General features: G+C 48.1%; 1 protein-coding gene across 2 annotated transcripts in view; it reads left to right on the top strand.

Annotated features, from left to right (window-relative positions):
• The window catches only part of LOC111246499 (uncharacterized), a 119,814-nt gene that overhangs the window by 53,089 nt on the left and 42,942 nt on the right, over nucleotides 1–23,783 (top strand). The window contains exon 2 of one of the 2 annotated variants that reach the window (XM_086985248.1): nucleotides 14,922–15,017. The exons of the other annotated variant lie outside the window; for it this stretch is intronic. Coding sequence (XP_086841374.1) covers nucleotides 14,922–15,017 — 96 coding nt within the window. The remainder of the gene's footprint in view (nucleotides 1–14,921; nucleotides 15,018–23,783) is intronic. 2 annotated transcript variants of the gene reach the window in all.

Genomic DNA, 23,783 nt, shown 5'->3' with positions numbered 1-23,783 from the left:
CTCCACTGACATTGTCTGCCATAGCTGTACATCGGTTGTCTCTGTCAAAATGACCTTTTAGTCAAGTGGGCCGGAGAGATGGCCGCCATTGAACAGAGTTCATAAGGACATTACTGGAACGAGAAGCCAGGGGACTGGTTCTTCTCACTCTTCTCAGAAGAAGATCCAGTTAGGTCAATGGCAGTGGATACGTCGCCAAAGGAGAAACGGAAAATGATGATCTCGCCGGGGAGGGCAATGTTATTTACGGTGTTCAACCATTCAATTCCGTCCTTTTCTCCACTGTGTTCCTCTTGGACTATAGGCCATTGTCCTTGGGAAATCGCGATCAACACTCGATATGTGTGCGTTGGCCGCTCTTCTGTATGGCATCAGCGGCGGACGTGCAACTTCTCGTCATTGTTCTGATTCTTTGACTTTTTGGCTCATGGCTGTTGATTGTGTGGGGTCGATACTTGGCACATAAACGCTCACGCACACAAACACTGCCTGGGTCAAATGAGGCTTTGTGGTCGTCTAGGGGTTGCCTTAGCCGACTGTCTTTGACTGCACTGGTCGAGCTGCAGACTAAATGCTGTAGAGCATGAACACCTATTAACCTCTTTCGGTGGCATTGGATCCCACTAGACCGCTAACTCCGTCGGTATCGCCGCCGCCACAGACTGGAAGGACATTGGGCAGGCCAAGCGAATGAGGTCAAACAGGACACGTGCAGGCTTCCGTTGCTGCATCAGTCGCTATTATTCATCTATCTCTCGAGCTGATTTCACTACAGTCGGCTGGGTCAGTCATGTTGAGTTTTTGTCCACACAGATATCGCCCTTGGTATGGTACCATTCTAGTAGCACTATGACTTTTGCAAAGACGGCCTAACTCTTCTACGTCTCAGTGTATCCTCTTTACTGTGTTTCTTCTGCCTAATCGACTCTATAGGTCCCGTGCTAGCCGAAGTAAATCTCCCATCACCGTCGCCGTCGATGTTACATGGCAGCATGTTGGCCGGTCGATTTTCTGTTCCGTCATTGTATCCCTCAGGATCAAAGCGTGGTGCAGCAGATCTTTGGTTTTTTCGCTTGTCGGCAGTAAAGACAACAACAGCAGCGATAGCAGTAGTAATATTAAAAGCTGCCGGCTGTACCGAGTTGGCCTTGCCGCTGTTAGGTACTCGGAATAAAAATGCGGAAGTTCGGGAACGGAACGGCAGAAACGGGAACTGAATAAAATGGAAGGGGCGGGAATCGGGAAGGAAGGCTTGCACCGCGCGCAGGATCGGTGGCCGACTGGCGGTTCCTTTTACAGAGTTCGAAGCTGTGTATGGTAAAGCTGGTAGTGGCTTAATTAAAAAAGGATTTCACTTGTCCACAGCCATACGGTTACCACTACTCTCACTGTTTCTGCAAAGCGATCGAGCGATGGGGAAGTCTTGTGCAAGCGCCTCGCTGGTTGCGCTTTCCAGCTCTTACTGTTCGACGCTCCGGCTTTAGATGCTGCGGTGCGCGTCGCGATTATACAAAGGTTGACTGCAGCTGGTTCGGGAAGAAGAGAGAACTTTCGTGCTTCTAATGAACATAATAGAAGCGAAAGAGAAAGAGCGAAGAGTACCGAGGGTTCTCGCTGCTCTTCTCTGTATGGGGAGTTAATACGGAATAGAGTACCACGGTTAAGGCATAAAGTCGGCCTGTCCTTCGCACGAAGAGTGGAAGCAACGAGAGACGATGACGACAATGAACACGCCAACGAAGGACTAAAAAAGGAAGGACAGAGGTCCCGAGTCTGTGGTCATCCGCCGTTGAGTGAACAATCGTCTATAACCCTTCTTCTATATATGTAGTGGAAAAAAATGTACTCACTTCACCATTTTTCCAACTTTCCTTCGGTGTTTATCTTTTTGGAGCGCAATTCGTTTCTGTGCAAAAAGCAGACGGAAGGAATATTCGTTTATCGTCCTTGTCTTTTCTCGAAAGGCCCTTCCGGTCGTATTTTCTGTAACATGCCACCTCGGATTCTGCTAGCGTATTTTTCTCCTGTTCATCTGAGTTTCTTGTTATTGCATGACTATGTCAGTGAATCCGTGTGCCTTCTACCATTTTCAAACAAGACTGTGGCTTCATATTCGGTTACTACTAAAGTCGAAGGTAGTGTTCATTTGACTCTCTAAGATTCCCTCGCCAAAGCGTAGCGCAATCGCTGGCACTACGTATGGCTGGCTGGTTGACCTTGCACAGGGTGCAGGTAATAGTAGTACTCGAAGGAACGCCATTTTAAGGTAGCCGCTTGATCGTTGGCGCTCGCTTTAGAAATTACGAATCCCCCTACAGTGCCATGGCCTGCTGCAGTGGACAGTGCTAGCAGCTGTTGCAACAACTTGATGTCGCGGATACTGAAACTGCTGGTTCTAGCATCGAAAACAAGTCTTTAACTAAAGGCTGCAAACTAGCGTAAGAGGTCCTCCATGTTGCCGACTGTCCAGTGATACTATGCCACTGCTGCTGCTTCTACTGTTACTGTATGCCACGCCCCTTCCCTTTTCGCTTATGCACATCATCTTTCGAGCTTTGGTGCCTAGAGTCGTGGTAGGATTTGGGTTTAGGCTGAAGACGCGCATCACTAGGACTTTCTCAGGTATAACATACGCCATACATGTCCCTTACGCCTATATATATTCGACGATGCACGTGTGGCAACGGCACGTTTGGCACGCAGTTCGCGCGCTCATATCAAACCCGTTAGTAGTCGCGCCCATTGCTGGTTCTGGGGGGCGGGAGAGGGCAAAACTACGATGACAGAAACAGGAGTAAAAATAGAGAAAACAAGCGCACGGAGAAGGCATAAAAGAGGGACAGATAAAAATACTCTGAAAACATTTCCTTTGGTCCGTTGCTTGTCTATGTGTTAACCGGCCGCAGGTCCGGTTGCTAGTTGTAGGATTTTTCACGGCGCCGCTGAATAGCTGGGTGGGTTGAGAAGGTCTCCTGTACTTTAAGATGGGTGTGGCCCGATGAAGTTGTGCGTGTTACATAATGATGCATGATCCGGAAATACACATGTCTCTATTCGATGGGTTAGTCTCTTGCCTTAGCGGTGGTCAAACAAGCGATATATGTACACATATTATGGGCTGCGTGCTATGTAGTTTTTGGCTCTGTGACGGAAGCAAAAATTGGTTCTGAACGCTTACGTCCCCGACAAACGTACGCCTTACTGCTCGTATTGCATGGAAGGGTAAAAATTTAACAGCGGCCACTAAAGCTTTCAACTTTACCTAGCATCTGTATGTATAAAACATTCATTTACTCCCTGCATTTGTTCTTGGCATTCGCCTTGTCCTTCTTCCTGTCTGCATATGGTCACCAGACGCAGGCAGGTCCGTATATGGTGGTTCACATATTATGGTCTTTTATAGAAACTGCTGTGGGTACACGACAGGTACCTGGGGTTCGTCTTGCTGCTATCGGTGGTACTGGCTGGCGGTTTCATTTTTCTATCTGGTTAGATGTCGAGGTATTTGGCCATCGCGATACGCAACCCACACTCTAAGGCAGGTAGACCCCCCACTGTCCTCGCGTTTCTTTTGGGACATATCTTGCAAGTTGAAGGTGTGGCCAGCTGTTGGGTACTTCTGTGCCAGGAGTCCACGGCAGCTTCACTGTTTACCCGCGGTTGACGGCAGCAAAGCGTGTTCATTGGCACAGGAGAACGCCGGCCCGCAGTCGCCCTGATGGCCTGAGTAAAGAGGGCGAAGAAAATACCAAGGCTCTTGCAGATAGAAGCGGCAGGGCAATGAGTTTGCCACTCATTTGGCATGAACGGTTGCTGCTACTTCGACAGCGGCGGAAAGCCAACAAGCCGTCCAGCCATCTCGGTTGGATAGTAGCTCCGTCCGTTGATGGCTCCTTCCGGGCCGAAAACCAGGGCGTTGCGCTAGCCAGTGACCCTGTCCGTCGACCAGTCTTCCAAGATAGGCGCGCCGCAGTTCACTTTCGCCGTCCGACTTTCCATTTGGTTGGAGCAGCAGTACTATGCTGCCACGCAGTAGCCGTGATCAGGGGAGCTCTGGAACTTTGCTGTTGCTGCCTTTGGCATCGCTGCCGAACTGATAGCCAGTAAGTTTGTCTACCCAGGCATCTTGTAGCCTTTGCAGGCCCAACCATCAATGAGATTTCTTTCGCCAGCAGCGCAAGAATCAGTGAAGGCAGCGACGCGACTCATTCTTTATTTCAGTTGCTAGCGCTGCTGCTCTTTGGTAGATATCGAGGCGGTGGATTCTGCTGCTCTTCCGGCCATCGCGACGGAAGGAGCAGCGGGGGGAGGAGGGGATCTGGTAGTTCAGAAAATTACCCTTCTGCACGCACTTTACATGGCTGAAACAGCAGTGGCTTCTACCACCGCTGTGGTGGCCGATGGCACCCAGCCACACAAGCCAGTGGGGATGTAACGTTAAAGAAGGGCATCTGGTTTTTTTTTTCGAGCAAATGGCAATGTGCATTAGGCAGATTGGTTGAGTTTGTTTCTTGCACTTCGCTTTGTACGGGGGCGCGGCATCTGCTGGCCTGCCGCTTGTACCCATCACGGCGCTTCAGCTGTTCACCCGCCCTGGTTTCGTTACCACAGCCAACGGCGTTTTCGCCACCATCAATGCAGCCAGTGCCCCCGAAAAGAATCGGTAGCGGCGGAAGCTGTAACAGCGGTGGCCGGATCAGGTTTTTCTTATGTGCGCGTCTGTGGGCGCTCTCGATATGTCGCTGCTGCTTCTTCAAACAAAGGTGACAAACGAAGTTGTGAGCTAGCTTATAAGAGACCAAAAGGAACTTGGCACGAAGAAAGGAAGCTGCTACGAAAGAAAGCAAGTTCGCTATGGTGTTTTTGTTTCTGAACCTCCTTTTTTTCTGCTGCTGCAGTCGGTGCAGAAAAAAGATTCTGGCCTGTTCTATTACCTGTCGACTGTCCACCGAAATCATTTTAGTAGCTGTTCGCCTTCCTACAAGTGGCAACAAACCTGCCTGCCGCCGACCAGCTGATGTCTGTTGCCTGACTCATAGGGTTGTTTCCATGAGCCACTTGTGTGGGGCAGCTCCTGAACAACGAATTAGTTCGGAGTTGACTTGCACTAGAAAGCGCAACGGCAAACAAGGCAGCGAGAAATAATAGAGGCAACAACAGGAAGACATAGCAAGAGAAAAAGGCCACGCGGTCTATACAGCCAGTCTGTTCAACGAGAGCAATTAGGTTATCGGCTCCCGGTATAGTCCTCGTTCGTTATGAACATACGGCCGTTAGCACGGATTATGCTGTCGCACACTATCTCCACTCGTAATAGAAGCCGTTTGAATCAACCTGGTCAGTTCCGTATAGTTGACTTCAATCAATTTATTGTCGGATTCAATCCAAGTGTCTATATAGAAGTGGGTACCGTCGGAAAGGTGATGCCTTTGTTTTCTCCTATGCCTCCTGATAGCGACACTCCTCTCTAAAGTTTTTTCATTGTGGCACTGTTGACTAAATCTATGGCAGCTTGACTAAATCTACGGAATCCAACGTATATATACCTCTGTCATTTAAGAATGATGATTACGCGACACCGTAATACTTACCCTCTTGACTAACTCTAGCTAATGACTGGTGGCATGCAAAAACACATTGTGTTGGCACACATTTGTCGCCTGCGACGGTGGGTTCGCCTGCCTTCTGGCCTGCTTAATAGTGCCACTAGCGGAACCCGCTATCCGACGAGTGGGCCCTGTCCTGCGTGGTGCTGGCTGAAAATAATGGCTCTCAGGACGTTTGACAACATCTCACAGTTTTCGTTCGTCGTTATCATGGGGCCGTCGCTATGCTAGGGTGGGAAAGCAAGAGGCAAAAAAGGCTGCCCTGTAGCTGCGACAGCTCCCTCACGCGCCGTGTGTCGCTACGTTGTTCAGCAACTTCTTGCAATAATGGGAGAGCAATGGCCTGTCCTTATCAAGAAAGTCATCGAGGCTTGGATAGCAGATCTGCGCCCTCGCGGTTGCGATCCTGATGGCATGGCAACTGCAGCAGTTAAGTCAAACTAGTGATAGTGGTAGTAGTTGCAGTAAGTGGCGAAGTTGCGCCTTCGGGGCGATACAATACGGCCAGCAACAAAAGCGGACGCCCCGATTTGACAAGCCATCTGCTCTGATGCCCCAATGCTTCACCCTCAAGTGACTGAATGATCGTGCAACTCTAAAGGGGTTGATCTATTTTGCACGTTTATCTATCGTTGCCGTCTTCGTCCATATAAAGCAAAAAAGGCTTCTTTTCTTCTAATGATGGTTTCATTTTCTTTACCTTTCCCCTTCTCCCGGCCAAACCCTATGACATTCACCCCCTGTAGTTTGAACTCACGAGTGCGCTGCTGCTACTCAAAGGACGAAATGCTGGCTCTGCCTTTGCGGCTCTTCAGAGCGCTGTCCTTTGCAAGCCTCAGCTCTTACCTTCCTACTTATCCTATTTGTTTGGCTACTGAAACCAACTGGAACCTGGCATCACCTTATTGCTTCTCTCTTATATTTTTTGCTTTTGTCCTGCGCTATACTTCTTGCCATTTATTTGGAAAAAAAACATCGTTTGTTGTTCACGCTATCACCGTCACTGCCGTTGATGCACCTTATGGAAAACAAAAAGAAAGGCAAAAGTATAAGAAACGAACTCGTTTGTTCTAATAAGTGCCAACCACCTGGACCCTCTATGTTGGTCCTGCGAAGCCTAATAGCTACTGTGAATTGTGTTGCAAGAAGCAGTTCAGAACTGTTACGCCTTAGTTTAATGCTTAGTAGTTCTAGGAAAGCATAGCAAAGTTAAATCGTCTTTTTTGTGCTTTTTAAGTCGTAAGTCCCTCTTAAGGTCGCCTAGTTCTAGCCTGAAGCTGAAAATATGGGGCGGACACTTAAAGTAAAAGAGAGGGAACGTTAGCAAAAGTTACGCTCAGCGTAACATGCGACTCAAAAGTTGTTGCTCACACGAATGGCTGGCCTGGCGAGCAATACTTATCGATTGCTAAAGGTCACAGTGCTAACAAAAGGTACTCGAAAGGGCGCAGAGGGCGGACGAGTTTGTTCCAAAACACAATTGCAGCAGTGGTCGAGGTCGATTCCGCTGCTGCTGCGCCCCTGGTCGTGGTGTACCACTGCCAGCATCGGTGATGCTGTCATCGCGGGGACTGTTGTAGGTGACGGCTATAGATGATTTGTAAAGAAAGTTGTCCTCCCTATTCCCTCTCGCGGTTCGCTTCCTAGGAGCAACGGAGCGATCAGCAGCAATAGCGATAGCAATGGAAATAGCTGTTCGATGGAGGCAGAAAGCAAGAAGACATCGTCATTTTGCCCCGCGTCTTCTGTGCAGCTGCTTCTTCTAATTCTCATCGGCTTCGACGTCATCCTCTTCTTCATTCGAGTGAATGGCGCCATGCCATAGAAGGATAAAAGGAAACGGGGAGCTGCTTGTATTTGCGGTCTACCAGCCAGTTGGGCCGGCGTTGCGGCCGCCATCAAGAAGGAAGCCATCGCCCCGGCTGCTGAGTGGGTTGCCGGCCAGCCTCAGGCTAGCTCGTTCCTTCGTTCGTTCGTTCATATGAAAAGCGGTGCCAGCGGCGGCTGGCTTTGCCACGATCTGGAAAAGCAGGCAATTGCTGGCAAATTCTTCGTAGCAGCAACAAAACTACCCGCCACAGCAGTATTGGGATTGTGGGCATTACGGACGAGAGTGGGGAAACGCCGGTGGAGTCGGCATCGTTTTTTTACTGTCGGTCGGAAAAAGCGAGCGCTTCGCTTTGCTTACCAGCGTCATTGGCTGTTCCACGGTTGCTGTTGCCGCTGTATTGGATCCGCCACCACCATCGTTGTCATGCAACGGCGATGAGCGGGCGGTTTTAGGGGACGAAAGCAACGGTGGGAGCTGTCAGAGGGGGGGGGGGGGGGCAAAGCGACAACGAAACGTAGGGAAGAAAAAGAAGAGAAGCAAATATTTTCTGGTCCATTACTTATGACGTTGCTATCTCATAGGGAAGGCGGCAGTTGCTCGCTGGTGACGACGGATGGCCTCACAAAGCGGCCACCCTTCAGGCTTCCCGTCAAGCGTCTCCATATTACTCTACCGACCCATAGTGTTTACGCTGCTAACAACTACTCTATTCAGCGGCGGCAACGGCATGACTAACAAACGAGTACAGAGTCGTCGTCACTGTTGGCGTCGTCGTCGCTCAGTGACATCCAGCAATTGGAAGAGAAGCGGTGGCCACTCCGAAGTGCTAGCTGTACGATGCTCACATAGATGCCCCTGTTGACGATCTTCGTTCGTTCTCTCTTTCCATCGCGATCGACAGGGGTCACAGCCGACGCAAGAAGCAAAATAGTACAAAGGCAAGCGCTCGTTCTAATACACACATACGGGAGGATACACATAAACGCTCATTGAGGAGAAAAGGACGCACCGACACTGACGAGAACGGCTTTGAGGACAGAAGCTATTCGGTGTGCTTTGTGCCTCTCGTCAAGGAAGGATGTTTCTGAAATGGCTGCTTATTGACTGTCTAAGCACTAGACAGCCAGTGCTAGTGGCCGGTGGGTGGGTCCTGCAGGACATCCATTCATTCAGGCAAAAACCTGACATCAAGGAGTTTCGATGGCTGAAGTCGTTTGAAAACGACGCTTTGCATCGAGTGAATAATATATCTCGTAAAAGTGCGCTTTTGCGCTGTCGCCCTGACAACGTCGGCGATCCTGCCGTTGCTGCTGCCAGGCGCTCCGAACGCAGGTAGAATGAGGAAAAGGTAAGGTGTTTTTGCGCTCATTCTTGCCCTTTGCGCTACCTAGCTAGCTTAGCAGCAAAGTTGGGTGCTGCTGCTGCCGCCGTTCGAGCACTACCTAGTTTTCTCTAGCAAACGGCTATACTCATTCGACGTGTCGCTAAGACGAGTCGACTCTTAGACAACCGGTAGCAGACCGGGGCCTAGATGCTGAGGCATCGATCGTAAAAGGGAAAACCTACCGCTTTTTTCAGGTAACGATATGGAGATGTAAGCTATCTCTAGTGAAGAAAAAGCTAAGGCTAAAAACAGAAAACCATATATCGTCACTGAGAGACAGAGAGAGAGAGAGAGAGAGACAGGGATAGAGAGATAGAAATGGAGACCCCTATAGAACGATTCTCCACTCTTCAGCAAAACACGTTGAGACGGCTAAGCTTGTTTAAAGACAGAAAGAGTTGTAACGACGAGTTACCGCAGAAGACCTACCAGCAGCAGCAGCAGTAGTAGTGGCAGTCAGTCTCTTCAAGATAACAGCGCGTAAGTACCGGAATGGAAAGGGTAATAAAGGGGGTGTAGAAGCCACCATGTGGCTGCTTGCTAAGCGCGCTGAAGCATTGCTATATGCCTGTCTAGGATGCCTACATAGGGTACCTGCTTAAAACCTGACGCTGCTCCCCTGCAAGTAAGCAACATAACTCGATTAACATCCACGAGTAGAAGAAAAACTTGGCCCTCTTGGCGGCGCAGCGGACGTCGACATCACTAACTCTGCGCCTTCTCTGGCTTAACGTTGGCGGCCCCACCATACGTATAGAGAAGACGTGGTCTAAAAAGAGAGTACGTAAGACGAAAAGAAAGAAAGGGAACGGAATAAGAAAGTTATCATGTTATGATGCCGCCTCCGACCACCAGTACCACTTTTGCTTATCGCTCCTCACTCCGGTTTTCGTCCAAGACTCCCCCATGCTTTTTTATTTCAGATGCTATCCAACTTACTCTCACATTCTCGTCTTGGCCCACTACTATTGGCAGCACTACTTACAATAGTAGAGCTACTCGTAGTAGCACTACAGCGGCCACAGGGACTAATGCTGCCTCTTCTAGAGACCCTATAATGTTAGCCCTACTCCCACCGTAATGTCCGTCGGTCGATCCGAGTTACGAAAGTCAAACAGGGGTTAGTCGGAGTTGACATGGAGTTCGCAATGGAATAGATACTCTTTTAGATAGCGACGGCTGCAGCGTCGGTGGTTGATTAGCGGATGGGTAGGCTAGGTGGCCTAGTGGTCTGCGGATGAGTTGGGCAATAGTCTGTTTCGGAGTTGATGACCATTCCTCCTCCTGATCTCCTGCACAGCCTTTACCCAGAGGCCATCAGACCGCTCTGGCTTTCCTGTGTCAGCCATCGTGAACAGCGAAAAGGTGAATAGGACTAACCCAGTCGGCAGTCTCGCGTAAAGTTCGCAAAGAAGCTGTAACCCCGTCGTGAGGCTGAACTGCTGCTTCTCGCAATCGATGTGCAGCACTCTGTACCCCGAATAGACAACTACGACGATTAGTAAGAAAATTCGAATGACTTACTCCTCCAATGGCTGTGAGGTGAGTGGCGCTTAGGCAGGGTCCGAGGGACGCTGCCACGACTCTAATTATCAGAGAGGAAAAGGAGGACGTCAACGATGACGTAAAATCTATGGGACGACACCATACTTACAATCTGAAATGAGTAGAATTAATCACTACTCTCTGTTCGAATAAGTAAACCATGAAGCTCATAGCCATAAGTGATACAGCGAGCGCTCCGGTGGCAAGCAGCCCTTCGGATGATAACAAATCTACGATCCATGCAGGAGTATAAGACCGGTTGACCTTAGCCACTTGTTTACATTAAACCGGGTGGGCTGGCTATAGTGAAGATTCGTGTAACGATACACAACTATATTACCATGCAGCAGCTCTGGCCTAGTGTAACCGAACTGATGAATTCATGAAGTCGCCAATCCACCTGTGTTATCTAGCTAGGAGAGACCCTTCAGGAAATACCGTTGCCAGTAGGGTAACGGATCGGGGTATAGCAGTGAGCCGTTGCTCTGGGCGACATGCGCAGTTTCAACGCTCCGCTACCTGATAGATAGGCGTTCTCTCGAGTTCGTGCTGCCCCGTCCTTTACCGTTCGTTTTCTACTTCGCTCCATCTCTTCCTGCTGCTGACTAGTAACCGCGCGTTCCGTGTAAATTCGAGGGCGAATTGAGCAAAACAACATAGGGCCAACGGTGCCGACTTGAAAGCAGGCAACGATGCCACGAGGGCAGAATGGGCATGGCCTGTTGCTTTCAACAGCCGTCGCAGTAGCAATACAGTTAGCTACACCTATGCTTCGCTGTACTCGACGTCACGCAAAGCCAGAGGGCATTTGAACTAGACAAATGAAAACAGGCTGGTGAAGCTGGGTCGGGTAACCAAGAAACTGTTTGTGACATGTGGGTCGTGGCGGGCTTCGCAGCCAGATACTGGCTTCGCAATTCGTTGCTCATTCAAACGACAGCAGCTTCGAACCGCTGCATATTATCACCAAGCCAGATACATAAATATTGAGCGAGATTAGCGTTGGATTGAACACGACGCTAACAACTTAAATCATGCTAAGTTGCTCTACTATCAAGTAAATGTTTTGGAGGATGACTTACGACTAAAGGCAGCGTTTTCGAACAATCCGTATGTACACGGCATGTTGCTCAAATCACCTAATACTGGCCTCTTCCACAAGTATTTTGTATGTGTTCAACTACATACATGTATCGTAGTTAGTGGGTCCGGATTTTTCCACGAACGTTTCATACAAAAATTGACGCCGTCGTCACGATCGCAATTAAATGATGCGCTTACCGCTAATTAGTCACACATTAGCCCGTGTTACAGCCACATACACAACAAATAGGCACAGACTAAACCTATTTCAGGTCGTATATGTGACGCTGAACTGCCTGTATGAAGACTAGACAATGTGACTGTATTTCCCGATATAGATATAGTACAGACTGCACATCGGAATAAATAATACTGTCGGCTACGATGTAGTATGTAGCCATCCTGTAGTTATTTCAGAACGCCATAGCCCAGCAAATAACACATATACACCAGCATAAGCTATAATTGTGTAGATCAGTATCTATATATGGAGTCGTTTGTGAAACCGTCGCTAGTTACCGTCTCGCTGACCATATGTGACCATAGTCACTGTAGTTATATGTACTGGACTATTTCGGCAGACCATGTGCATTTTAGATGCCCAGCTAAAGATCCTGCTACGGCAGGACCGGCCGCCAGACTGCTTATATCTCTTCTTCTAGAATGCGAACGCACCGCGGACAAGGAATTACTTCTGGGTCCATCTGCATTGATCGCCCTTCAATGCTCTTGCTACTCGTGACGCACGGGCCCCCGAAAGGGTCGGAAACACTCGGTCAGATAGCTGACCCGAAACAGCCAATGACGGTGAAACGCTCATTGTTGACGGCAGTGCTCCGCGCTGGTGGCGTGTAACGCGTTATAGGTGAACTGGAGCCATGGCAGTCATCGCTACCCATACACATTATAGTTGCTTTATAGTGCTCTTCCTTTTTCCGTGTTAAAAGTATCGAAATTCAGCAAAATCGCCGACGATCGCCGAACGGTTAATCTGTATAATCGGCTCTATAAGTGGACCATTACAGAGGTAAAACAAAAAGCCCCCAAAGTGAGGCACGGAAAACTAACTGTCCTAGGTTGCTTTCTAGCACATTTTTTTTTCTGTCGCCAAATCTCTCTTCTGCCGCTGCCGCGAAGCAATTATTGCCAGCTTTTACTACGATTAAGTTCATTGCTGCTATCCGTCATTTCGTTTCTTAGTGTTATCCTTTCCTTTTTACCTATTTAGCGCTGCAGCACCACAGGCTTTTTCCTATCGGGATTTCTTAGCTTTGGAGTCAGAATACTTTTAACAAATAAGTTTGTCGATCATTCATTTGCCGGAGTGAATGATGAATAATACTGTTCAGCTCGGCTAAGATACCTGTCGCGACGATCACAGACGATGTGTAAATATGGCGCAGTTGTTTTTTTGCAACGTAATCATTGTTGTCAGATACAATTTAGATGCATAGATCACTGTACGTCCAGGTATTGGCTTCCATACTGGTGCATATGATATGCTTCGGGCTTGCTACTTCAGACCTTCAACCTCCATCATTTGTGGTCGACGTATGCAAAGCCAGTATGACTTCTGAGGTTGCTGACAATGCAAAATTTCTGATCTTCTCTACTTCTTGGTGCATCCTGCAGAGATGATACCGATGAAAGGCACGAGGCTAGAACGTTGCGAAGCTGCTACCAAAAACAAAGCATTAGTGGTAAGTGGTAAGGGAGCTTCGAAGGGGACAAATGGGAAATGAAGATCCATAAAATTATGTAAATTCACTCTGTGGAGTGTTGTGGAATATCCTCGGCCCTGTGCAAGCTGCGCGTCAGAGTGCGCTGCTCTACACGATGGGCTCCAGAGTTCAATGAGTCTCCACGATTCAGCTTTGAACGCGGTACAAAGCTTTCTTCTAACTGTGGACTAGATGCGCTCAGGATTTACGAAGCAATACAGTCCCTTCGGCCCCAGCTCTATCAGTCCTCCCGTCCTTTGCTCCGCCAGTTTGGAGGCTGAGTTGATCTTCCTGAGAATGTGCGTCCCATTTCAAACTAGCGTGGAGCAGGCAGCTTTTTTCTTTGATTAAAATGAAGAAAACGACTAGAAACAAGGCCCAGACTTGTCCGCTATATGTGCTTCAGAGCAGGACTGGTGAGTCTTGTCGATGATTCTATTTGATGGCTTCCCTTCAATGTCTGTCCATTGCCAGGACTGGATAGCAGCCTCAAGCCTATCGTCGGAATGGCATCGCGCTAGAAGCAGCAGCAGCAGCGTCAACAGCAAAGAAGTAGAAAAAAAAAGCTACGGTAGGTTTATGGCAAATGATGATGAATAATCATTGCAAGAGATCTGTTAGAGTAGAGATGTTATATGGTTCCTTTGGCGCGTTTTGTCGACCAGCGCGCCCTACTAGTCTATTGACAGTTTCTGAGCCTTTCAGTCTCTGAACATATTTTTTCAGTTCCTTTCTGCTTGCGCAAAGCTTGTCGCAAGAAGCCGCTGCATGCAGTTTGTGGAGTGGGTATCGTCATCTTTTTACGGCAATTTCTGCCACTGCTGTTTCTCTACAAGGTCAACTGAGCAAGGCCATGATTCCTCTGTCCCTCTGCCACCATTCAGTGGTAATATTCATACGCCGTTGACAGTAAAAAGAACGCTTAAAGAGGGGAATCAAGGAACACGGAGCGGCTAGCCGTTTTGTTCTTCCCTTTGCTCCTTCTTACGAACACTACTTTTACTACTGGTACGGTCACTGACGACGAACTCAACGGAGTTTGCCGTCACCTCCGCCTCTGCCGTTAAGAAAACATCGATAACGAGAGAGATGGATAGAACTAGCTGAGATGGGAATAGGAAATGAATTGGGCACAAAATCGTCCGTACGTCTACAGTACAATGACGACGAAAGCCAATGAGAACCAAACGCCAGTTAGAGGATTTGGCTAGACAAAGAAAGTTGGCTGGAGAGAGCCGACTGACTAGCCAATGGAAATGATAACGACCATAGAAAGCAAATGGCGCAAATGAGGAAGCGGCGTAGATGAGTATCAGACGTTGGGCCAAAGAAAAAAAAGGCGATTTTTGCTTTTTCTCTTTTTTTCCAAAACTCCAATAACACCAGCAAGCATACGCTTCATGCATGCACTTAGTCCGCGTGAAGTGAATAGTGTTCTCATCAGAGATTAGGGAGCGAAAAATAGAAATGGCAGATTTCAATGACGTAGTCCTTAGAAAGTAGAAAATTGTGGGCACAAATAGTAATAATCGTTTCTATGATCATAATGTTTCTAATAATGTTTTCTATGATCATAGAACTTTGTACAGTTTGAATTCTTGCTAGTTTTTGTCAATGGTTTGTGCGAGCCTATATTTACCGATTTAAAAGTGTCAGTTTAACATAATGCTTGTTGGGCGCATAATACGGAACGAAGTGTTCGAACATCAGGCTAACCGGCAATATATTTCCCTTTGCTTTTCCGTTTGCAGGTAGGCGGAAGATTCGCGATGCTGCTGTCAGTAAGACTTCACTTGGACGCTTTAAGGATTGTTTTTGATTGGAAAGATTTGAAAAAGTTATTACACGTACGTATGCGACCACGGAACGATGCCGCCATGATAGAATGAGCCTGCGTGCGAGCTTGGCACATCAAGTGCTTATTCGTTTTACATGCGTGTCCTTCATCGTTCATTGATGTTAGCACAATGGCAGACCACTGCTCGTGAGCGTGTCAAGCAAGACATTCTTGGTGTATCACTTGGACCTTAGGCCTCTCTGTTTGTCTGCTGGTGCTCCTGATTACATTTATACACCCTTCGTTGACTTCGATGATTGTTGTTTTTTTGACTTCTCGCCATCTCTGCCTATCCAGTTCTTTGATTCACTTTATGACTTTTCGACGTAGTCATATCTTTCAAGCTGCGTAAAGCCCTGTTTGACTCTGAGGCCTGCTTAGTTGGCGCTTTAGCGATTTGACTCGATTTGTCCTACTAGGACCCTTGGGCTCTCTATTTAGAATTGTATAGTGTTTCATTGTAGCGTACCCTGGAATAACATTGATGTCCACTTTTCTGTCTCACTGTGAGATTGACTAGAGTTCATCGATAGGACGAGATGAAAAAAAAAGATAGTTCTAGTCGACGAAAAGAGAGCAGGTCTTAAGGGCTGCGCGCTGCCACAGGAAACTCTTTCATATGGCGACGGTGGCGGCAGCAGCGGCGTGTTAGAGAAATATGAAGAGTCGTAACTTCTCGTCGGTGATTCTGCTGTTTGTGCTAGCGACGTTTTTGGCTCGCTTGCTTGTTCGCTCGGTCGATCGTTTATTCCCTCGTTCAGCACTCAACCGCGGCGACCGGTCGGCTGCACAACTACGGCTCTACTCTGGAGGATTGGTGCTTTCTCTACGTCGTCATCACCGTTGTTGGGATCTGATCCTCGTTCTTCTCTATGTTTCTCCGTTTCTTATGGCGATAGTCAATGAGAGGTTTACGGCTTTTCGTGTTTGTGATCGCCGTAGCTCTTCACTACCAGCTAGCCGCGAATGTCAGTAGTCTTTTCTCTTTCGGCGGCTGTCTGCTCGACCGGTACCGATTACTTCGGCTACTGGTGCCCGAGGATGACAACCGTTGTTGCTGCTGCATCTTCCCTTAGCTGAAAGCTATTGACCGAAGGAGATAAGCAGAAGAGACGGGACGAGAGGTATGGCGGGCTGCCAGCGAGAACAACGGCGGTATGAAGATCCTGCGACTATATCGAATGTGTCGGCCAGTCGCGCGTCGATGTCCATCAAAAGATGTCTATGTCATGTCGTGTTTAGCACAATTGTCGCAGCCGCAACCTCGACCATAGCTCCTAGCATCATTGCCGCCTGGCTAGCCATAAGTATCTTGTCATTCGTTGTCCGTCCACGTTATCCGACTCATTCTTTGTTGCGGTCTCACCGGCTATGAGTTGGTTTCTCGTAGAAATTCGGCAGGTCACAGCGGAAAGTGAGTGTAAATGGACTTAATCATCACCAGCGGCGTTCTACCATTTTATCATAGCAACAGGTGATTTGAACAACGTCTGTTACAGGATTGTCCTATATAATCGTCTCTATTCTATTCGGTAGACGGCAACCAAACGACTGACTAGCGAGCGTCGGCACCTCACACCCGTCATTTTATCCACGTCGTCTACGTGCATCGCTGCATATCGCGTATGACGATACGTATCGAGGTTAAGCAACATATGTGTGTTGGCTTATTGGAATAGTGTAGGCAGACCGACGAATGGCATTTAGCGTTACCAGCAGCGTTATCTTTTTTTCACAGTAAGCTCATAAACGTACCAAGCCAATGAGCCGCCCAGCAAGTCAGAATGCGGAGTGCACATAATTCTGTTGCTTGTTTTGTCGCTGCTGGCATGGGCCTTTCTTCGTAATGGAATGGTTTAGGCAGGAGTATATATATAGAGTGAGCTGTTGTCTGATCCATCTCCATCGGGCCATAAATGCAGCAGCGGCATCCGTAACTTACCCTGAAACATCGATAGATGTTGTTAGTCATTGATGGCTGCCGGCATGTCTCCGTGCGCTGTTCAAAGCGGAAAGGTTGTACCTCTGTCGTTGTCGAGCTTTCACGGATTTTCATAAGACATTCTTTGACTTGTCATATCTATAGCATTAAGTACTAATGTGATGCCGCCCGTCTATTTCAGAAATGTTAGACATCTAAAGCTTGCCGCCAGCCAACGGCTCAGCAGCGGCTGATCATTAGAAATCTAGATGGAGCCCAATCTAACAACTTACTGCCTTGTTAGTAGAGAACGACGTACGCCATGCAGTACTTCACAGATCTCTTCATACTTTCACAAGCCTGTTATGCTGAAGTGTAGATAGCAATGAGTGTTTCACTACCAGTTAGTGGCAGCTAGCATCGGTTGTAAAATATGTAAGGATAGGCGGGAGCAAGATGCAATGGGCTTCCCGAACCTAACTGTAGTTTGTTAGGCTTCCAATCACTATTGCCCCTTTCCGACCCTCTTCCCTGTTTCCTTGCTTCTTATATTTGCCAGATATCTTGGATTGTCCAATGTAGTTCAGTTAGACGTCTTGTTATTCTCCTCGTCTTCGTCCGGAGATTGCACAGGATATGTGTGGATGGCTGGATATGTGGCATAAAGCGCCAGGGGTGGACATAAGCTAACCGGGTTTGGCTGTCCAGGTCTCCAGTGCTGCTCTTATCCAATCGTCCCTTAGGGCATCTCGCTAGCGGATCATCTTTGCTCGTTTCCGGTTCGGTCCTTTGATAATCGGGGGACAGGCTGACTTCCGGTAGACGATGCTGCTGGAGAAATAGGCCGAGGGAGATGGCGGATAACTACGCGCGGTTGGATTGCTGCCTACCGGAAAGGCTGGAAAGAAGATGACGTGTGAAAAAAAAAAAGCGTAGGTGCCATTTTAACCCAAGTTAATGCACTTGGAAAGAGAGAGGGCTTTTGGCGTTGGCAGCACTAGTAGCGGTAGCATTGGAAACGTGGCGCCTATGGCTGCTAAGCAGATTGGATTGGCCCGCGGCGCTGTATTGGAAGGCCCTCGGGGGGCAACAACACCTATAGCTTCAGCAAACCGGTGGACATCAACACCGAAGCTGCGGACGACACGCAGAGCCGACATGTCGTTCTTGGTTCTTGCCGTTGTCGCACGCCGGGCTAGGACATTTTAAAAAATCGTTCTGTTTTTTTTTGCTTGCGTTTTGCCTTCGAAACATCGGCACCAATTCAAGCCTGTACTGTTCTCAGTGTGCAAAACCATTGACATCAGCATTGAACAAACGGGATGTTCTGCTGATAGATGCCAACAGGACGTAGGGGCCCTGTATGTGGAGCCGCTCATGCCACAGTGGGACGACGGGAAAGATCCAGAGCCAAAGTAGACCAAACGCTGACTACGGAAAAGCAGGGTCTAGAGACTAGGTGGAGTCTTTTGCGGAGTGTTGCTCTGAGGAGACCCTACAATCGAGCATCCTGGTGACGAAGTCTGGCTATTCACCAGGCAAGGCAATAACAAGGAAGCCGAGAACCGCTTGACCAACAAAGGGCCCTATCATTGGTGCTTCCTTGGTTGGCTATGTTGTGCACGATTTCTGCGGGCTGATCTAACTGGGCGTCGACATAAGGCTCTGGCGTGTATCAGCGAACGTTCGGACTGCGAGAACCAGCCGGAACAAAAAGATGAACCCGGTTCTTCGCAATGGTAATAAAAAAGCGAAATTATGGCCAAATCGATACCATCTTAGCCCGTCAACGTTGTCATGAACAGGCAAACGGAAGACCAATGGTCATTAGTATTACTAAGTGAGAGACTAAGTATGACAGCATTAAAGTCTATTTAATATAATTTCCGGATTTTGGAAAACTGCCTCCCAGCTCAAACAGGTAATGCACGAAGCATGAAGAAATTTAAGTTTACTCATGTATATATATACATATGTACATCCTGTTGGAATGAAAAAAAGTTAAAAGTAAAAAAGCCAAAATTGGGCTCACTCTGGCTGCGACAATCACGCCAAGTCAAATGTCAAATTATATGATTCGGTCGCTACCGGCATTCGATACTTCGACTTCGTTACGGGTTGCCCTAAGGCACTTTACAGAAAAGGATTTGCTAGGAAAGTTTGTACCTCATAGTCCTCGTATCGTATATGGAACGAATATCCTAGTTTGCTTTCATAAAGAAAATTCTGAAACAAAGGAAATTATGAAAATGCTATTTTTGCCGCCTGACGAACCCCTCGGAGCTCAACGTATAGGTAACATTTTACAACGATATATAAGAATTTATCCGAAAACAAAAGTAATAAACAAAAACAAATGTTACTTATACGTCGATGCAATAGCTGGATTTCATATTCACATTAGAGTCGGTAATGGACTGCGATGCATTAGAGGCCTGTTCCTATTCTTCGGGTTTGCCTTTCTCTTTGTGCTTCTCGTTGAATTATGTATGTAACTACCATTAAGCCTCGAGCTGCAGAAGTCGGAAGCTAGCGGGACGAATCGAGACCTTAGCAGCTAGCAAGACCTAGCGTCCAGCTATCCTTCGCTTAAGTCCTGGGCCACCATGACCGAAAGTGATCCACCTCTGAAAACGGGAAGAGCTCACAGAGCTTTGTCCATCCGGAGAGCGAGAAACGTTGAGATTATCTCAACTTTTTGAAGGCAATAGCATTTTTAACCAGGTGACGACGCCCTGGACGCGCTGACGTAGCGGTAGAAAACGGAGCCGCATGCGCTAAGAAGAGAAACTCGATGCTATTATGCATCTACTAACGCAGTAGCAACAGGCTGGATATATTTCAACAGACTGAGAAAGCTAACTTGCAAGGAGGCAGCAAACGATGGCATTATTGTCGGCCGAGAGGAAGTTTAGAGCGAGTTCTCTTTTCTAGCATCGGAAGCTCCCAGCGCAGCGGCGGTGACTTCAGTCAACAACTAGCTTTCGAGTCACAGCAACGTCGCCCCTCACGCGAACATCCGCGCTGCATGCTGCCACCGTCATCGACAGCAGCATTATCCTCCGCTCGACTTGTACCACCGCCAGTGCTACCGCACAGGAATCGTACGAATACGAAAATGATCGTATAAAAGGAAAGAACTTTACGCCTCCTGCTCGCTTTTCTCGTTTTCTATGTACTCATTCATGGCGTCGGACGCCGTTTCACTCTGTCTAGCGCATTCTCTCTCCTCTCTCGTGGGCTGACTGTGTGAATCCTCGATGGAAAGATTAACGAAGTACGTTGTTTTGTTCATGCCGGAGCTGGTACTACTTCGCAGCGTGCGGTAAAAGCAGGAGCAGCGGTAGCATTACTATGAGTGCAGAGATGTTCATCGCTGGGTTTTGTATTGGCGGGGACGGCGACAACGAACAGGGTAAGCGCAAGATCCCCATAGCAGCGGTAGCAGTGGCTCAAGCAGAAGTGGCTGATGACTATTGCTGCTACTGTTCGCAGATCCCAAAAGAATTGCGGATGAGGAAAGCCTCTTCAACGGCAAGTGAAAGATAAAGATGAAAAGAAACCCGGCAAGCTGCTGGAGAGAGAGCGGCCTATGGGACGAAAGTATGATTTGATGTGAACTACAACAGCAGCGGTTGCGTGAATTAAAAGTCTCAACTCAGCTCTCAAGTTTACGCGGTCTACAACCTTTTTTGCTCTCTTACACACTTTTACTCTTTGGAATCCTTTTTTCTGCTGATTTTGCCTAACTCTTCTTGTTACTACCAAAACTATTTAGTCTTTACGTACACTCAGTCAGTCGTGTTGCTAAGGACACGTGACGGGTATGACATAAATCTACCAAGAGGTGTATAAATGTAAAGAGCAGACGAATGGAATCGATATGTAAGTTTAGCATCCACAACGATAAACGTCGTTCGCCCGCCGTCCCCACCGCCGCCTATGAGCACTTAACGTCACGGCACTATGCATCTGGTTTGTACATCGCGTATTTACGTATGTGCTTCTCGCGCATCTGGCTTGCACTGGGACTGTTCTGGTGCAAAGAAGTATATAAATAGGCAAATGGGCCGACCTGTGTCTCCATTAAACAGAGAACAGGTGAAACGCTAGAACGTAATACTAAAAAGTTATTTCTATTCCATTTATCTCTACAACCATGGTATGTAGAGCACTATTCTGTTGAAGAAGTCAGTTTTTATGCCACGACAACCGAACACGTCCGGCGTCTTGGAGCCAAAAAGTTGCCGATTTACACGTCGAGCACATGCTGGCCGCCCGCTTGGTTCACCACCGTTAGTGCTGCTGTCGCGAATAACGAAAACGAGGCCTTCAGAAAGCCTGTGTGCACCTCAGTGTTTGTCATTGCAAAGTGTAAATTCGTTTCTATCGTTGCGGTCGTCACTTGCATCCTCGGTCTTATTTCCGCGCACCCCTCTTCTCCTCTCCCGTAAATTTAACCCTACCACACCGACGAACGTGTCCAAGCCGATCACCCATTTGTGGCTTTCTCTCTGCTTGGCCGTGCGTCATATACGCAGGCAGTTCCATGTCAGCCAGTAGAGGTCATGTCAGTATACCGTGCAATTTTTCTGCGTTGCCATAGTATGCTGTATCGTTTATGAAAGCTTTGTGCGGTGAGCAAAAGATTCCATGCAAACTTTAGTGCTGCTAGTACATTTGTGACGCTTTATTTTGTGCTCTGCCAGCATCGTTCCCTACTAGCTCTTCGGTCGACGAAGTTTGGATTCGTTCTTCGTCGAGCGCTAGTATTTCTGTTCGTCTGAGCGCCACCAGCCGCCTTGGTGGGCTGCCGCGGGTGGGTGACGTAGGGATATTATGACGGGCGGAAAAAGCAGGACACGAAGAAAGAAAGCTCGGAGCCCCTGTTCTCAACACAGAAACACATTTCCCGCTCGAGTTATTTTGCTATTAGCAAGGAGTTGAAAGTAAAATAGAGAGAAAGGGAATTCTGGGGGGCGGCCACCAGGTGAAACATAGAAGTGCGTATATTTGTGTGTGTTTGGTGCCAGCGCAAGGCATGTTGTGTTTTCTGGACGAGCAAAGCAAAAGGTGTGGGTAGGAAAAGGACGTTTTCTTGCGTACGCAGCAAAGACAAGTAGAACTGGTGAAGGGGATAAAAAGCTGGGACTCGTTGAGGAAATGGGGGACGAATGCTTATCCAGGCGAAGAGAGAGCAGAAGCGACAGGACCAGCAGCACTTCGAACGAATCTTTTCACTACAGCGGCGGCAGTGGCAGTTACCACTACTACTGCTTCTTCTACACGTCATGTCTTTAGGCAGACAGAATGAGCGACGGACAGAAAAGGACGGGTGACTTTACCTATACCGTCGCTGCCTTCACAACTACTTTTCTCGACTCGTTCACAGCGAAAACGAAGTACAGATAGACAAGAGGCAACCAGGAGTGAGTGCTTTTTGCTTTACGCTCTCTCGCGCCCCCTGCTTCCTTTACTTTACTCATAACCATTATTGCAACCGCTATAGGCGTAGTGACAGCACCGCGGACGTTTTACCAAGAATACAACCGCTAACTGACTTGTTTCAGCCGAATTCTGCAGCAACTCGAGTGTGTTGTCGAACTGGTATAGAACCGAAAAGCTCACTATGTCGCCAGTTAGTCGACCTTCAGAGGGCTGCTTTCCATATTTGCATTGAGTATACTCTGTGCTCGGCTTTAATATAATGGGTCTATGCAGGCGTCAGGTGCTGGTTGAGCAGCGAGCGTCACGGCGTCGAAGGCGACATCGTTACGACATATGTACGTGTTGTAGATGCGAATAGTTCGTAATGTGATTGCGGCTGGTACCAAAACGCTGTAATAGCTGTTGACGGGGAAAAGAAACCGGAAAAGAGAAAAGATTGCGTCGATTTTTATCGTCATCAGAATCATCATCTTGTAGTCGCTGCGATGATGGTAGGGACTTCACAGCAACGACGAGTTCGCCGTTATTTGCTCCCCACCAGACGGCCGGCAACTGGCTGGGTTTGGTGGTGAATGAGAGCGTTTGCTGAGTAAACACTTGAATGTTATGCTATGAAAAAGAACGAACGGAAAGACTAGCGCGCAGTCGACGGAACATAGACCTCTTTCAGGCGGGCACCATCCTTTGCCCATCATGTTTACGCTGCCCTCGCTGTGGCCGTGGTAGTGCTGGTTGTGAGTGGGCTCCATCCATCCAACTTATCGTCTTACTTTAAATGACCTCTATCTACTTCCCGACCCTTCTCTTCTGATGGAGTCCAAATGATGGGGCGGCGACAGTGTCAATGAATTTAAATTGTACCGACTCAATGCAGGAGCCCGCTAGTGCGAGATGCTCGTACCGAATACGCGAATGCAGTCGTGGTCGAACTGCTTTGCCGTTTTGCTTTTTCCTGCCACCGCCTAAGTCCTGGTAGACTTTGTCAGCAACAAGGAAGAGCCTATACCGCCAAGAAGGAGGTCATGATCCTTCGCCTTACTTTTGTCGCCGAATTTTCGTTGCCGCCCTCAGAAAAAAAAAGTTGAAAAGGGAGCAGAAGTTAATCAAGGCCAAGGAATAAGGCGCGCACAACAACAAAAAATGACGGCTCTGCGAAGAGGCGCATCGCGTATTTTTGTTCTAGCGAAACAACTGTCCAACTGTACTGGCAGTAACGCCACTTACATGACTCTTGTGGAAAGGGGTAACAATCGATACCAACTTAGCTAGTCGATCCCCGTTATTGTTAGAATGCTAAGTCGCTGACTGTGGGATAATCGAAAGCACTGGCCTGTATACGGAATTTACTGAATATCGTTAGTGTCCACTGGGATGCTAGTGGTAGCACTGATAGCATGTGCCATAATT

The sequence above is a fragment of the Varroa destructor genome, unplaced genomic scaffold, assembly GCF_002443255.2.
Source record: "Varroa destructor unplaced genomic scaffold, Vdes_3.0 BEIS01000003.1, whole genome shotgun sequence".
NCBI lineage: Eukaryota > Metazoa > Arthropoda > Arachnida > Mesostigmata > Varroidae > Varroa > Varroa destructor.
This window is presented reverse-complemented; position numbering and strand designations above follow the sequence as displayed.